The sequence below is a fragment of the Mastomys coucha genome, unplaced genomic scaffold (assembly GCF_008632895.1).
Source record: "Mastomys coucha isolate ucsf_1 unplaced genomic scaffold, UCSF_Mcou_1 pScaffold20, whole genome shotgun sequence".
Lineage (NCBI taxonomy): Eukaryota > Metazoa > Chordata > Mammalia > Rodentia > Muridae > Mastomys > Mastomys coucha.
The window spans coordinates 118,364,248-118,380,168 of record NW_022196903.1 but is presented as its reverse complement, the minus strand read 5'-3'; the positions used below and the strand labels follow the sequence as shown (position 1 = coordinate 118,380,168).

The window sequence follows — 15,921 nt, the reverse complement described above, 5'->3', positions numbered from 1 at the left end:
AATATGATGAACTGACAGAGAGGTAAGCTAGACAAAGGAAATGGTGGGAACATGAGAGCCAAGAGGAAAGGCAGACCCCTGAGGACAACCCTTGAGTGAGGCATAGCTCCCTGAACTTATGCCAGAGATATTTACAGAAAGCCAGCAAGGGATGGAAATTAATCCAGGCAAATGGTCTTTTAAAATTTTTTATTGGGCTGGAGAGATGGCTCAGCGGGTAAGAGCACTGATTATTCTTCCGAAGGTCGTGAGTTCAAATCCCAGCAACCACATGGTAGCTCACAACCACCCATAATGAAATCTGATACCCTCTTCTGTGTACTCATTTATAATAATAAATAAATCTTTTCTTAAAAAAAAGGTTAAAGAGTGGGGATGGAGAGATAGCTCAGTGGTTAAGAGCACCAACTGCTCTTCTGAAGGTCCTGAGTTCAAATCCCATCCATCCGTAATGAGATCTGACGCCCTCTTCTCTCTTCAAAAAAAAAAAAATCTTAATTTGTATTATGTTAGCATGGATGTTTTGTTAGCATGAATGTCTGGGTACCACCTGCATGTCTGGTGCCCACAGAGGCCAGGAGAAGGTGTCAGATCCCCTGGAACTGGAGTTACAGATGATGTGCTGGGAATCAAATCCAGGTCCTCTGGAAAAGAAGCCAGTGCTGTTAACTGCTGAGCCATTTCTCCAGCCCCTACCCCAAATTGAGAGTCACTTGAAGGTGCCCACCACCAATGTGCATACCAATACAGGAATATGCTGACGCTCAAAGAGTCACACCAGGCTATCCACACAGACGAGACCAGAGCATTTACCCAGTGCACACACCGCTGGCTTTAGAGAAGTATGCTATTCTCAACCCTTTGGGGGTCACATATCAGACATTTACATTATGATTCACAATGGTAGCAAATTTACAGTTATGAGGTAGCAACAAAATAATATGGAGGTCACACACGAGGAACTGCATTAAAGGGTCCCAGCGTTAGGAAGGTTGAGAACTATTGCTTTAGAGTCAAGGAAGTAGTGGAACCTTCTTGTAGTGGAAGCAACAAACCCAGGAGGTCACTGGTACAGTGGCCAGGGGGCTCTGGTTGGGGAAAAAGGATCCTGCCTGTGGCTGCATACACTGGTGCCCACATGGGGATGAGCAGTATCTGAGACAAGTGACCGTATGCATTTAAATCTTACCACCAGGGGGCGCACAAGGGTCAGCTGGGACCCCTGAGTTGAGCAGGGGTTTTTCCAGAAACAGGATCCCAGCCCCCACCCCATCTCTAGGGAAGGCAGAATAAGTTTTCCCAGTCCCAACTGTATAAAAGCCTGGACGGCTTGGCTGCCGCCATGTGATCTCTGACTCAAGGGCTTACCCACATTTTCCTCTTCCAGTTAAAGCAAACCACATTTTTTTCCATCCCTCCCTTTTCCTGGTTGCCTGCAGCATGGGGCTTTTGTAACAAACACTCTTTGGCCCAGAACATCACTGCATCACAGAAGAGCAGAGTCCCAAGACAGGAGGTAACCAGTCCAAATAAACCACACAGCTGAGACCAAGACCGAACGCTCGCTACGCACTACTCCCCTCACTCCGGGTCCACAACGTCATTGTGTGGGCCTGGGATCTCCGGCAGGAGGATTTCCAGTTTAAGGCCACACTGAGACTCTTTTAAAATAAGTGAACAAGTAAAAAAGAAAATGCTTTTACTAACAGAGATCCACTCTTCATCCCCCTGCTCTGCCTAACTGCTGACGACCTCTGACTTCCAAAGTCAGCTCCCGTCGTAGACAGGGCCTGTGTGTAGGGCCTATCTCAGACCGACGCAGGGACATCCATAGAATTGCCTGTTAGGGTCTCTTGAACCCCTGTTTGTGGATAAAGATGGCTTTATGGCACTACACTCATCAAGAATAACACGGTAAGACCTAAGAAAACTTAAATGGAATGAAGAAAGCTCTTAGAGATTCTGCTTCCACTCAGACTCTCCCTCTGGCTCCCACCCGACTCCTCAGCAGACTTTTAGGTCCCGTGGCTCCTACCTTCCCATCTGTCCTAAATTGTTCATACCTCCTAACAGAGCTCCATCCTTCATCCCCCTGCACCCCCTCTTCATTTTACCTAATCGCACCTCCTCAAATGCACTCGGATTTTCTGTCCAATGCCCCAAGGTTTTACAGCAGGGACTGGAGATACAAACAAGAGTCCCTAACCTCATAGCACTGGCAGGCTGCCCTCCTGCCCTGCCCACACACAGTCAGGGGTCCGTCTGACAGTCAGGGGTCCGCCTGACACCCCCGGGGTTCACCGGCACTCTCAGAGGACAAGGTCCTCACTGGTTCTCTCCATGGGAGCCCCAGCCCAGGTTCCTCGGCTCTGCCAGGCTTCACTGATTGTAACTCTCACCTTGTGAGAGTTCTCTAGAGACTCCTAGGTTGGCCACACACACCCTCCAAGACTCCTGCTGTCTCCTCCCAGCTCCTAAACTGCTTCAGCGATAGAATCTGTCGCTTTCGACTCCTGCCCCCAGGGAAGAACCTTCCTAAAGTTAGACTGTGGGGGAAAAAAAAGTTTTTAAGTGAATGGATTAATGAATCAGTCTGCTTACTGATAAATAGTGAAGCAGGCTATGCTAACAGAGGCTGCTTTTGCTACGTGAAAAAAAATGTCTTGTTTTTACTTTTCAGTTTTGGAGAGAGCGTCTCCTATAGTGTTGGCCTCCAACACACTGTAACCCAGGAAAAAAATTAACTCACATTCTTTTTGCTTCTTGATATTTTCTGATGTTTCTGTAATAAGTATGGTTTGCTTTTGCAATAAAGAATGATGACAAGGAAACTTCCTGCAGGGGTGGGAGGGAGAGAAAACTGTAAAGGATATTGAGAAGGACCTCCTCTCCCAGTTGGAAAAATCAAGAAAGAATTTAAAGAGCCACAGAGCAGAATGAGGTAGCCTGAACTGCTCTGGCAGGAGGACTGGAGTTGAGGATAGCCTGAGCTACATAAGCAGATTCCGGGTGAGTAGGCTACAACGGCTACAACCTACTTCAAAAGTAAAGAAATCGCAGGGCGTAATGGCACACGCCTATAATCCCAGCAGAGGCAGGCAGATCTTTATGAGTTCGAGGCCAGCCTGGTTTACATAGGAAGTTCCAAGCCAGACAGCATAGTAAGACTCTGTCTCAAAATAATAATAAATTTAAATAAAAAATAAAGCACAATAGAATTTCACAAGAGGGCAGGGAGGCCAGCCACACACTCCTGCAGGCATCGAAGTGGGCAAGGTAGGGATGTGACACCAGGTGGGGCAGGGCATGATCGGTGTAAATACAGAATGAAGAAGGGTTTCTTTCAACTTAAGTCTTTGAACGTAGAAAGTTTTTGAGCAAAGGAGAACTGCTCAGGTTGGCACCTGGAACACTCTAGAAGCCACCGTGCTCAAATAAGTGCATTCAGTCCGGAAAGGTTTACAAGGAGGCGTCAGAGAGAACGCAAGCCAGGCCAACAGGGGCCGGCAGACTTGCCACAGGAATCTGAAGGGGTTCTTTAGGTTAAATGGCCCTTGGGGGGATGGGGGGTCTTCCAACGTAAGCTCTTATGCAGAGCCCAGGATGAACCAGCGTGAACGAGAAAGGCGAGGCCCGCACTTAACTCCCCGAAAAAGAAGTCGGGTATGGAGGTCTGGAAAGACCCCGAGACGGTGGGAAGAAGGAAGATGGAGGGAAAGAGGATCTCAGCAACAAGACTGGAGAAGGAGGATGCACGAGGAGCTCCGCACTGTGGGTGGAGCCGAAGTCCCAGAACCTGGGTCTGGGGAGGGGATTAGAGCATGGGCGGGGCAGGTGGGTCGGGGGCGGGGTCGGCATCCCTCGGCACATGCGCATCGCAGCTGGCCGAGCGCCGTAAGGAGTGGCACTTTTTAAAAGTGGAGCCTCAGGCCAGCCCCTAACCTCAGCGCTTCTCAGTCGGTTGTCGAGTCCCTTCTGTCCCAGTCGTGCGTGCCTCTTGTCCCACGCAAGTCCAGCTTGTACCATGCCGGTCAAAGGAGGTAGCAAGTGCATCAAATACCTGCTCTTCGGATTTAACTTCATCTTCTGGGTGAGTGAGAGGCGACTGTCGCGCGCTCCTCTCCGAGGCCACCTGTTTTCAGGCCCCGGACGGCGTCCGGGGCGGAGAGTGTCCGGGCGGCCGAGAGCGCGGGGAGCTGCTGGCACTGCGCGCGCCAGGCGGACTCCGGGCGAGAAGAGAAAGGCTCAGCGGCTGCCAGCTGGCCGGGCGGGACTGGCAGGTGGGCGGGAGGGGGGCAAGTGGGTTGGGGAGCCGAGGGTCCTGGTGGCTCCGGCTGTGCACTTCGCTCCTGGGTCCTTCTGCCGCCGAGTGTTTGAGATGGTGTCTGTGCCTGCTCCCACCCGGAGCACCCCCGAGTGTGAGAGAGGAGGGAGGGAGGAGCGGAGCAACCTTTTCGAGTAACTCGATGCCCTCCCTGGCCCCGCTAGGCTCCTGGCTAGCAGGACAGTTGAGTGTCTCCCACTTCGGTGGTCCCACAAGTGGCAAGGGGCGCAGAGAGGGAGAGGAAGTGAGTGTGGGAAGTCTGCTCTGCACCTGGAGGGTGGACTTAGAGTCTGAACTCTCAACTGAAAACGTCCATGCCTCCCACTAAGCTACCTGAAAGACTAGATTGTCTTGATTCTTTTTCAAGAGCGATAACTATCTTGGCTGGAGAGAACTCTGGGAGAGTTAGAGAAAGAAAGGCGGGGAAGGTGCCTGTCGGCGCCTCTAGATGGGAGAAATCCAGTGTTTCTGCATTTCCCAAGTAATCAGGCGCTAGAGGCTTGAAGCCTCGCCTTAAAAATGTCCAGGTGGGGCCACGGGGAATGGCCCTTCACCTGCAGAGGGCCCAGAAGCAGGTGCTGCAACTCTACAGATGGACCTCTGGGAAAGGCAACAGAGTGTCCACTCTCTAAAAACTAAGGGACAGACGCAGGGAAATACAAGGACGACCCTTTTGTCCTGGTTCTGAGAGGGCACACCCCCTACACACAAATGGACAGCATTTGCTCCCAGGCAACAGGAAAGAGTTTAACTAGGAACTCCTGTGCCACCAGAGGCTTTCAACAACAACAAAAAACTTTTTTTTTTTTTTGGTCTACTCATCCCGTAGAGCTGGCCGCCCGGGGTGCTAACCATCTTCCAGCTACTGTAAGGTTTAATTCTCTCCGGGTTTGCTAGGAAGTGTTGCACAACCTGCAGAGACTGCCTGGGGTTTCTAGGAGCTACCACACCCATACAACTTCAGAAGATGTCAGAGGGCATTCCCTACTTGTGTTTCCAGCTCCTTAGACAGGCAGCCAGCTCCCAGGCTTGGCTTGGCCGACTCATCAACTTGAGCGCCACAAAACTAAGGCTGAAGGCAGCTGGCCCCACCCAACCCCGCCCAGTCCTTTGGGGAGTTTTCCTGGCTCTACCCGGTAGACTCTTCCCTGCTAGTCTTGTTGGTCAGTCCCAGACGCCTGCATAGATGGTGTGAAAGTTTGGTGCTTAAGGGGACAGTACCAGAGCCTGCCTGCATCCCCCATCTGCCCCGGTTACATATACAAAGGGCTGAGGGGAGGTGCCTTTGGCCACCCTATGTCTTCTCAGTCTGTCGCCTGCTGTCCTACAATCTGTCCATCCTGTCTCCTGCTGCCACTCCACTCCTATCCAGAGCCCCCTGCCCTGACTGCCCACAGTCACTGCTGGTTGACTCTGCCACCTGAAGTAGAACAATTCTCAGTCTAGAAGGGTTTGGTTTTGGGGTTGGGAACTGCATTAGAGATAATGCACCAACTGTAGGTGCTAGCTCTCGTGTCCACCAAGAGGAAACCGTGAGGAAACAGAGTGCCCAAGATCGAAAGCCGAGTTAGTACTCTAACCTCTGAGCCCTTTGTTTTCCTTCTTTATTCTCTCTCGTCCTCAGGGAGGTGGGCAGTTTACTAAGTTAATTATTGTTACCTGTCCTACCCTGGGCTCTAATAGGGACAGTCATGTTGCAATCTCTGTGTTAAGTATTTTACAGTTTCCAAAGGCCTCCCCAAGTACCATGATAAATCCAGAGAAAGGAACATTATCCCCATTTTGCCTGTTGATGATCAGAAATCTTGCCCATGATCGGTTAAGGGCTATAGGCAGGGTCAAGTGACAGGGTATTTATTATCAAGTGAGGTAGTATGGGGCAGGAGTAAAGGAAGGCTGAGAGGAAACACCTCAAAATATCTTTTACAACAGGCAGTGATCTCGGGGGACCCTTGCGATGATTATGATGTCACCTCTTTGATCTCTTGAGACCAGTGATTTATGAACTTGACGTTTGGTACCTGGTATGGGCTTTGGAAAGTAGGGGCCACCTTCGTCTGCTGAGGGGCTGGATGGCAGGAATCCACAGAAGAAGCCAGCCGTTCTTAGTTACAGTGGGACAGTGGAAGAGAGGGAGAACCAGAAAAGGGGAATCTGCCTCTCTCCTAGGCCTGAACATGTCCCCTGTGGGCTGCTCCGTGACAGCTGAGCCTGCCCAGCCTGCCTGTCTGAAGCTGGGTGTCTCATACCCACAACCAGGCCAGCAGTCGGTCTTGTTTTCCCAACCTTCACAGAGCCAGACCTCGCAAGCCTGTTTTGGTTGTTCCCAAATTTCCCTCAGATCCCCATGTCTATCCCTCAACTCCCTCCAAAAAAAGAAAGAAAAGAATTAAGAAAGAAAGCAGCTTTCTGATGTCTAATGTCTAAATGGCGGGTGATAGAAGTGTTTCAGGTTGTAGCGTGGTGGCCAGCCTTGAGCGAGGTCTGGAATGTGCCTTCCCATTCGTTGTTTGTTTGTTTGTTGTTTGTTTGGGGCCTTGCTATGCAACCAGACTGGCCTTGATCCTGTTGCCTCTCTCTGGCCTTTCCCCATCCTACCCAGTTCCCCTAGATCCTGCATAGTGAGGTCTTTTATGGCCCTCAGCCTAGGCAAAGGAGAGGACAGATTGAGAGAGCCAGACCCTGCTTCCCCGTACTCTGACCCTCTTTTTCTGCCCCTTCCCCATCCGGAAGGATGGAAGTAGAGGGGGCCCTCCTCTACCTCCAGAGATGGCATCACCTTCACGGAAGCTGCTTGGAAATGTTGGCAGAGAGCTGGACCCAGGGTTCGGAGCCTGGCGGAGGAGGGCAGATTACTTGGGAACAACAGGCAGCTCACTTTCCTGATCCGCACTGAGGTTTCCTCATCACAAAATCCATGACTTGACGCAAATGGTCTCAAAGGTCCATTCAGGACCAGCCTACAGAACAAGTCCTGGCCACCACACACTATCGCCCCACCTCCCCTCTGGTTAATACGACTTCCCCAAGCTACGTAGGAGGCAGGAAACCACCACGGTGGATACTGAGACTTGTTCCCCTGGCTTTTACCTGCGAGTATAAACCTGTTTCTTGGATCTTCCCCGCTCCTTTTTACCTTCCCTCACTCTTGGGGGGGTGGGGTTCTCCTTATCTGCAGGTTCTGTGGTAAGTGCTCTGATCCTTGGCCTTTTATGGTCATAGATTGTAATGGTCAATGCACAGCCCTGGAGTGAGCATCCTCAGCCCCCGGGCAGGTCAGCTTCTCCCTGTAGCTATGGTGCTTCACCAGTAGAAAGAGGGTAGGAGCAATTCCCAAGTAAGTGTGGATGTTTAAACCACAGATTAGACGCCACTCCCACTCCCACTCGGTGTGGCCTAGCAGCTTTTCCACATCTCCCTGCCATACGAGCTGACATACAAGCTGGCCTCACTCTTCAAAGCAAAACAGCTGACTCCATTTTGTACACATCTGACTCAGGGAGGAAGGTACACCCACTCCTGAGAATGAAGCTGAAGAGCCTCTTAGAGAATTCCAAGGCATCAGGGTTCGAGTCAGGGCAGGCTATGGAGGGGTGGGTGGCTGTAACAGGAGCCCCTCCCCGCCCAGATTGCTGCTCCTCAGAAGTTGTTTGACTTGGATGTTGGGTTGAACTGTGGCATAAAATGGCTTCCCACAGAGCGCCTGGGCTGGAGCGACACTGCCCTGCTTGTGCTGGAGCTGGCAGGTTGGGGAGAGGGTGAACTGAGGCCAAGTGTCTGCACAGCTATGGAAAATAGGAACTGGCCCCTGACTAGAGCTTTGGTTTCTCCCCCACCCAGCCATAGTTCCCAATAACCAAGATCAGGAATCCCGATCTCTGGGTGGTGGTGAGAACTGGGTTCATGTACGCGCGCGCACGCGTGCGCGCGTGCACACACACACACATGCTCTTCACAGACACTGTCCCTGTTTTCAGATCGCCGGCGGTGGCAACATTCCAGACCTTGTGGTGGCTTCGGAGAAGCCTCTGCTGCTGGGTGCTGGTCACTTCTCAAATTTGCACGGGCTTTGATAAGCAGCCTCACAGGAGTGGATCTGGGGTGGCCGGTCAGTGCTCACTCCCCTAAGCGAGCCTTTCCTGGCTCCTGCGATGTGTTGGGCGTGAATCTTTCATCTTAACACATAGGCCTGTGTGTCCCAGAGGTGGTTCCGCCTAGTTTTGGGTTCAACTCAGTTTTTATAAGGAGCTGTGGCCTCTGAAATGGGTCACACAGTTTGGGACCTAAAAATACCTTGGATTTGCAAGAAACATGTTTTCTTTGGTAGCACGCACAGAGGTGGATGGTTTTGCCTGCGTGTTTTCTTCTTTCTGGCTTGGGGCAGGGGCAGGGACAGCAGCGGAGGCTCAAATCTCAGGGTTTGGGTGGCTTTGCGGCGTTCTTGCTGCCTTGTGTGTTCTGGGTAAATCCATGTGGCATTGAGAAAAGAAATCACAGTATATGAGTTCCTCCCAGTTCTGGTTGGATGAGTGGGACTTTAGTAGGACCTGTCAACTTTTTTATACTTTTGGTTTTTGGTGCTGGGAATTGAAGCTAAATCCTTGTTCGTGGAAGGCAAGCATTCTGCCCTTGTGCTGCACCCACACCCTGCCCTCAAAGTATTGGGTTTTGCTTTCCAGTCAAAGTCTTGCAGAGATGGGTTTTCCTTCTTAAACACAAAAGAGCAAAACCTCTTCATTTCAGAGGCTGTAAATCTCCCTGACCCTGAACTACCAGAAGTGTATTTCAACTAAAGAAGCTCTGGATTGAGAGAAAGGCTAGTCTTAGTAATTTTTTTGTATGTTGTGTTTTCGAAGTCTGACTGCATGACACCTGGCCACTCCATTCTGTGGAAAAAGTCAGGCTGGTCCAGGGACATTTTTATTTTCCATCAAGTGGTGGCATGCAGCTGTGGAAAGCAACATCCTGTCCCCAGATGAGACAATTTTATAAAAATTATATCCATCCGGGCAATTTTCTACCCCATCCACCCAAGAAAATACTTAGTCATGGATTCATATGAGGAGGGGTGTTTGCCTATTTGTTTGTTTTTTTTTTTTTTTTTTTTTTTTTTTTTTTTTTTTTTTTTTGGTTTTTCGAGACAGGGTTTCTCTGTCTTGGAAGTCACTCTATAGACCAGTCTGACCTCGAACTCTGAAGTCTGCCTGCCTCTGCCTTCCAAATGCTGGGATTAAAGGCATGGAACACCACCACACCCAACTAAGTTTTTTTTTTAATGATTTATTATTATATGTAAGTACACTGTAGCTGTCTTCAGACACACCAGAAGAGGACATCAGATCTCATTATTGATAGTTGTGAGCCACCATGTGGTTGCTGGGATTTGAACTCAAGACCTTTGGAAGAGCAGTCAGTGCTCTTAACCGCTGAGCCATCTCTCTAGCCCCCCCCCTCCCCCAGCTAAGTTTTAAGTATTGTGAGTATATTGCTACCTTTTTAGGGAATCACATAAAATTAGTAGGGCTTTCTTTCAGGGGAAAAAATGTTATACGTTATGTGTTTTGTTGTTGCTGATGTTGCTGCTGCTGCTGTTCTGGAGGCTCATGAACTTCAGATCAGGGATAGCCCCATATTAATTTGTTTCCCTTGGTTTCCAGGTAGCCTCTGGTTTGTCCTGAATCCCATGACTCTGACATGAGTGATTTCCTGGAATTGAATGGAGGAATAATAGCAAGTTTTTAAAAGTGCTGTTAGAAACCCTCAGTTTAGCTGGGTATAGTGGCACATGACTTTAATTAATCTTAGCATTCAGGAGGCAGAGGCAGGTGGATCTCTGAGGCTAGCATGGTCTATAGAGTGACTTTCAAGGACAGCCAAGGCTACTTAGTGAGACCCTGTCTCAAAAACAGATAGGCAGGCAGGCAGGCAGACAGACAGACAGGTAGGCAGGCAGGCAGGCAGGCAGACAGACAGACAGACAGACAGACAGATAGATAGATAATTTTAAGAAAGAAAAATACTGAAATGACCAAGGTAACGCCATCTTGTTCTGACTACTCACTCTCTCTCTCTCTCTCTCTCTCTCTCTCTCTCTCTCTCTCTCTCTCTCTCTCTCTCCCCAGTCCCAGTCACACCTCCCTTGGCAACACATTTGAGATTTCCATGACCTTCGCAATGGTCCATATGTATTAACCAAAATAACTGGCAAGTTACCAAGTTACGTCTAAAATAACTATTGTGCTCTACCATGAATGACCATTTAAAGACTACTCTGACCACCTTCTATTATCTGTGTGGGTTTTATCTTTAAAAACATTGTACCCCTGAGCTTGGGCACCAAGAGACTTCAGAGGCTCAAGCTCACTCTTGGTCTGGCCATCAATAGAAAAGACTAAAAACTTTTAATTGGCTTAATTAGCATTGACATCAGTCTATATCTCGTAGATCATTACAAAAAGAGAACAACACAAAAGAAACCCTAGGTTCAAGACTGGTGCTATGGGGGCTGGAGAGATGGCTCTGTGGTTAAGAGCACTTGCTGCTCTTGCAGGGGACTCAAGTTAGGTTCCCAGCAACCACACAGTGTCTCCCAACCATCTATAACTCAAGTTCCCAGGGATCCCATACTACCTTCGGATCTCCAAAGGCATCAGATGTGTGCATGCTGCACGTACATGCAGGCAAGACAGTCTTATACATAAAATAAATCTTTCCAATCTTTTAGAGACTAGGGATGTAAATGCAGGAGGCCCTGGCTCCAGTCCCCAATATCAGATAGAAGAGAGGAGGAACAGAAAACCCTGAGCTCCCATGATGACCTGGGGCAGTCCACAATGCAGAGCTGCCTCCCCACCCGTCCTCACTGACTCTGCAGTTAATCATTGCTGAAAGAGTGACTGGACACTCACTTAATTTAACTGGTGCTCTGTATTTCTGGACCACACAAGGAATCCGGCTTCCTAAGTTTCCAGGCAGGTGTTGCTCATTGGTGATTTCCTCTTCCCACCCCATGGAGTACAGAAAGTACGGCTCAGCCTTATCTCTTCTCTCCTAGGCGGAAGGGGAGGGATTGAGTCTCCAGAGGGGTAAAGAGCCACCTGGTTAAGTGACAGAGACAGCCAGAAGAGTCTAGCTTGGGAATGTTCACTAGAAGTGTCACCAGTCTGGCTGTTAAGTCCTTGCTTACTGAGTACAAGGGGGACTGTGTAGAGGGACAGAGGTGGCCTTCACAGCTGACCCAATGCCCATTGGGGGGTCCTGTGAACGCAGCTCACACCCAAGCAGGTCGGAGGCTGGCTCCCACTGACTTCCCACCTCCTCTTAACATCAGAAGGCAGCCCCTGTTCCCTCACACCTGCCTCTGTTTGAGCTGCCAGTATGTCAGAATCAGAAACAACACAGCCCCTGTGTGGCTCACTGGAGCTACCCTAGACTAGGGCTAAAAATACCAGAAAGTCAATTGAGCCATTCTCTTCAAGTCCATTCAAGTCCAGCAGATTCCTGCAGTATTCTAAGCTTTATCCCTCTTCCATCTACAGGGAGTCTATAGTATATAATAGTATGTACATAGATTATATAGAATATATATTACATGTGTATATGTGTGTATATATATCTTTGCAGTGGATTTATGAAAACCGAGTGAAAAGATGGGCAAAGCTGTGAGAAGTTGTGAGCTCGCCATCGCTTTCCCAGTGGGTGGAAATTTAGGTATCAGGGTGCATGCATGTCACAAGGGTGAGCATTGGCAGAGTGCGCCAGTTTGCACACATACCACATGTTCATACCCCAGCTCTGATGGGTGTTTTCAGGCTGGGGAACCTCCACTGCCTAATCCTAAAGAGGAATGTGCACCCCAGAAATGGCCCCTCCCCACTATGGTGGCTTCCTACTGCTGCCCCTTTGCAGTATGAATACCATCACCTTTCTGATACCGCAGGAGTCAGTCTGTGACCGTTAATGCCCTCAAATGTGTGGTGTTGGGTTGTGTTTGAGACAAGGTTTTAAGATGTATTTATTTATTTTACGTATGTGAGTACACTGGAGCCTTCATGTGGTTGTTGGGAATTTTGAATTTTTAGGACCTCTGCTCGCTCCAGTCAGCCCCACTTGCTCAGTCCCTGCTTGCTGCAGCCCAAAGATTTATTTATTATTCTACGTAAGTACACTGTAGCTGACTTCAGGCACTCCAGAAGAGGGCATCAGATCTCATTACGGGTGGTTGTGAGCCACCATGTGGTTGCTGGGATTTGAACTCAGGACCTTACCCACTTCTTACCCTTAAGAAGTCAGTGCTCTTACCCACTGAACCATCTCGCCAGCCCCCTTAAGCTCTTAATAATCCCCCTGCCTCCCAGAAGTTGGGATTATGGATGCCTCTTCACCTGTCAATACTCAAATGTTAAACCTCCTTTTACCAGCCTGGCACAGTCTTCCACACATTGCTTTCCGCTAATCAAATCCTTACCCTGGGTCTAAGGCATATAACCTTTAAGTGACCCAGAAAACTCGTTGCCAAGTAGAAATTAGATTATCGTCCAGTGCTGGGCTTGGAGAGCCCTCAGTCCTCTGTAACAGGAAGCTGACATCGGGCTCATGCCACAGTTACCTCTAGGACCCCATGGAGTGTTGCTGCAGAGTAGGAGCAGGTTGTGTCTCAGAGCCCAGTTTTCTAAGAGATAAGAAAAACACTGGCAGCCCTGACTGGTGGAGGGTGGCTGCGGCAGAAGGAAAGCTAATCTGAGAAGAGGCAGGAAGTCACTCAGGGCTCTGGGAAGCAGAGCTTTCATGGAGTGGAACAAGGGTGTGGGCAAAGCTCAGAAGAACAGCAGCCAGAAAAAGGAAGCCTAGACCGCACGCACCGCTCAGGCTGTCCGTCGGCCGCTCATTTGAGAAAGGCCTGGTTCAACAGCACCTCAAGCTAAATTTAACAGTTCTGGGCCTGGGGTGTGTCTTCTGTGTCCCTGTGTCCTGTTCCCAGCAAGGGGGTGGAAGAGACATGGCTCAACAAAATGATTCTGAATTCAAACTTTGCCATCCAAATTAAGTTCAGTACTTTATTTGGGGATTACCTCAGAGGAGCAATTTAACTTTTGGTTTTTCGAGACAGGGTTTCTCTGTATAGCCCTGGCTGTCCTGGAACTCACTCTGTAGACCAGGCTGGCCTCGAACTCAGAAATCCGCCTGCCTCTGCCTCCCAAGTGCTGGGATTAAAGGTGTGTGGCACCACCGCCCAACCTGCAATTTAACTTCTATGCCCTGTTTTCTCGTATAAAGAGATGGAAGATGAAGTCTGAAATCTCGGGATACAGCTCATTCGATAAAAAGACTTGCCTAGTGTGATATAACCCAGGGCTCAGTACCCAAACCCATATAAATCATGGTGGCACTAGCCTGTGATCTCAGCACTTAGGTGGTGGAGGCAGGAGGATCTAGTTCAAGGTCTTCCTTTGCGCTGTGAGGCACAGCTTGGACTTCTCACACACACATAAAAAAGGAAGTTTGTGTTATCTGCTAGAAGGCCTGTTGTGAAAATGGCTCAAGTCAATTAATTGCTTAAGGTAGAGTGTTTGTCAGAGGACAGATGTGTGGACGCTTGTCATCTAAAACGAAGCGACTTTAAAAATATAAAGGAAGAGGTTGTATAAAGGGTCAAGACACTCAATGAGTAAGGTAGCGGTTTGGAAGCTTTGCCTGCTGTATAGCACTCACAACAGGTCATGGTGGGTGAAGAGATTCAGCCAAGTTGCGCTTTGAGTGCCGCTGGCCAACACTGCCTGGGGACATGCTCATGCCCCTGTTTCAAAGCTGTACAGGAAGGGTCACCTCCCACCTCTGGGACCATCTTCACTTCTGTGGGTGGGACAAGAGCTGCTGGGTCGCACAGGATATGTGGGCCACCAGGAGTGTGCACATCTAATCCCTGGACGTCTTAGTGAGGGGCGTGCAGTGGAAGAAAAACCAATGTGTGGAGCAGAGCGGGCTCTAAAGCAAAACAGTCCCCACATCAACACATGATCAAAACGCTGCCTGCTTTCAGCAGAAAAGGGAATATTTACGAGCTGGCCAGGAGGGGAGGGGGGTGTTGTGTTTCTGGCAAGCAGGCAGTGGAAACTGCAGCTGAGATGTCTCTCCTTTTTGAAAGAGGTTAGCCCCGGCCTCAAGCACAACAGGCCTGCCCTGCAACTGAGCAACAACCCCAGCCCAAAGGCCCTGCTTTTTAAATGATGCTGATTCTATCTACAGAAGAGAGGACTTCTAAACTCCTGGGCTTGTCAAGGCCAGGTTGCTACCTCATTACTAGGAAAAATTGATGTGGTCCCAGATCAGCAGTTCTCAACCTTCCTGATGCTACAACCCTTTAATACAGTTCCTCATGTTATGGTGACCCTCAACCATAAAATTATTTTCGTTGCTACTGATATGAATTAGGATGTAAATATCCCCGAGTAGATATCTGATACGTAACCCCTGTCTCTCCACCCCTAAAAGGGCCCTGAATCTTCTTCCACACCCTGGAGAAGTAAATTTGATGTAAACCATTTCTACCAAGAATGAGGGGTATTGAGAATATGAGAAATAGACTTCTCTCTCATGGTCTGTGTCATGCAAGTGACAAAAAGAGCTCACAGCTGAGTTATCTTGAGCATGCTGTGACGTGGGCAAGTTACCTCACCTCTCTGAGCCTGTTCCCTCTTCTCTGACTGATCATGACTATGGAAACCATCTAAGACAGAGCTCTGGTCAGGTCACCGTGCAGGTCTGCCGTGTAGGTCTGCCGTGTTTTCAGGCTGCCAGCCCCACAGAAGAGCCTGGAAAGAGAAATGACCCCTTCTTTAACTTGGATATTTTACAACTGGATTTTTTTTTAAATGTTGATTATACGAGTATCAAAATTTTCTCAAAGTTTAAGGCATAAAATAGAAGTTGCCTTCTAAAGGACCTGGCTTCTTACGGGTGGTTGGGATTTTTAGTTTTTGTGCTTGCACATGCAGCCCATGATGCTACAAAAGAGACTTAGGGACCTGGACCAGGTGTCACATGCTTGTAGGAAGATCAACATGAAGGTTCTTGTCACCTACATAGTGAGTTTAAGTCCAGGTACGACTACACACACACAAAAAGAAAAAGGTCAGAGTAACTTGAAGGGAGTTGGTCTGTTAAAAACACCAGCTCCTGAGAGATGGCAAGTTAGTGGCTTCAGCCTCAGTTTCCTTATCTGTGTAATGGAGGGAGTAATGCGGCATTTAATATGTCCTTTCTGGTCATAGTAAGAGCCCAAAGGTTAGGTTAGGTTAGTTTGAGCGTCTACAGCCATCGCTGGACACAGCACCTCTAGATTTCCATACTTGTCTGGAGCGTAGAGCTGGTCCCAATATTTCTGTTCACCCAGACCTCTCTCCTCCAGCTCTGTGGAATCACAACACAGGGTGGCTCAGAGCTAAAATTGGCCTCCAGCACATGTGTCGCAGGGCTTATCTCTCCATCCACAAAATGCTTGGCGAGCTCCCCACTTTGGGAAGGGTGGTGAAATTAGCCCTTGGTCCAGGCTCACCTCAGGAAGCTTAACTTTGGTGTTAATATCCCCGCCCCCCCGC

General features: G+C 49.2%; 1 protein-coding gene across 1 annotated transcript in view; it reads left to right on the top strand.

Annotated features, from left to right (window-relative positions):
- The first annotated feature begins 3,904 nt into the window (after nt 1-3,904).
- The window catches only part of Cd9 (CD9 molecule), a 36,186-nt gene continuing 24,169 nt past the window's right edge, over nt 3,905-15,921 (top strand). Inside the window, exon 1 of the mRNA XM_031383469.1 lies at nt 3,905-4,090. Within this exon, the coding sequence (XP_031239329.1) occupies nt 4,025-4,090 (66 nt within the window). The 5' untranslated portion in view covers nt 3,905-4,024. The remainder of the gene's footprint in view (nt 4,091-15,921) is intronic.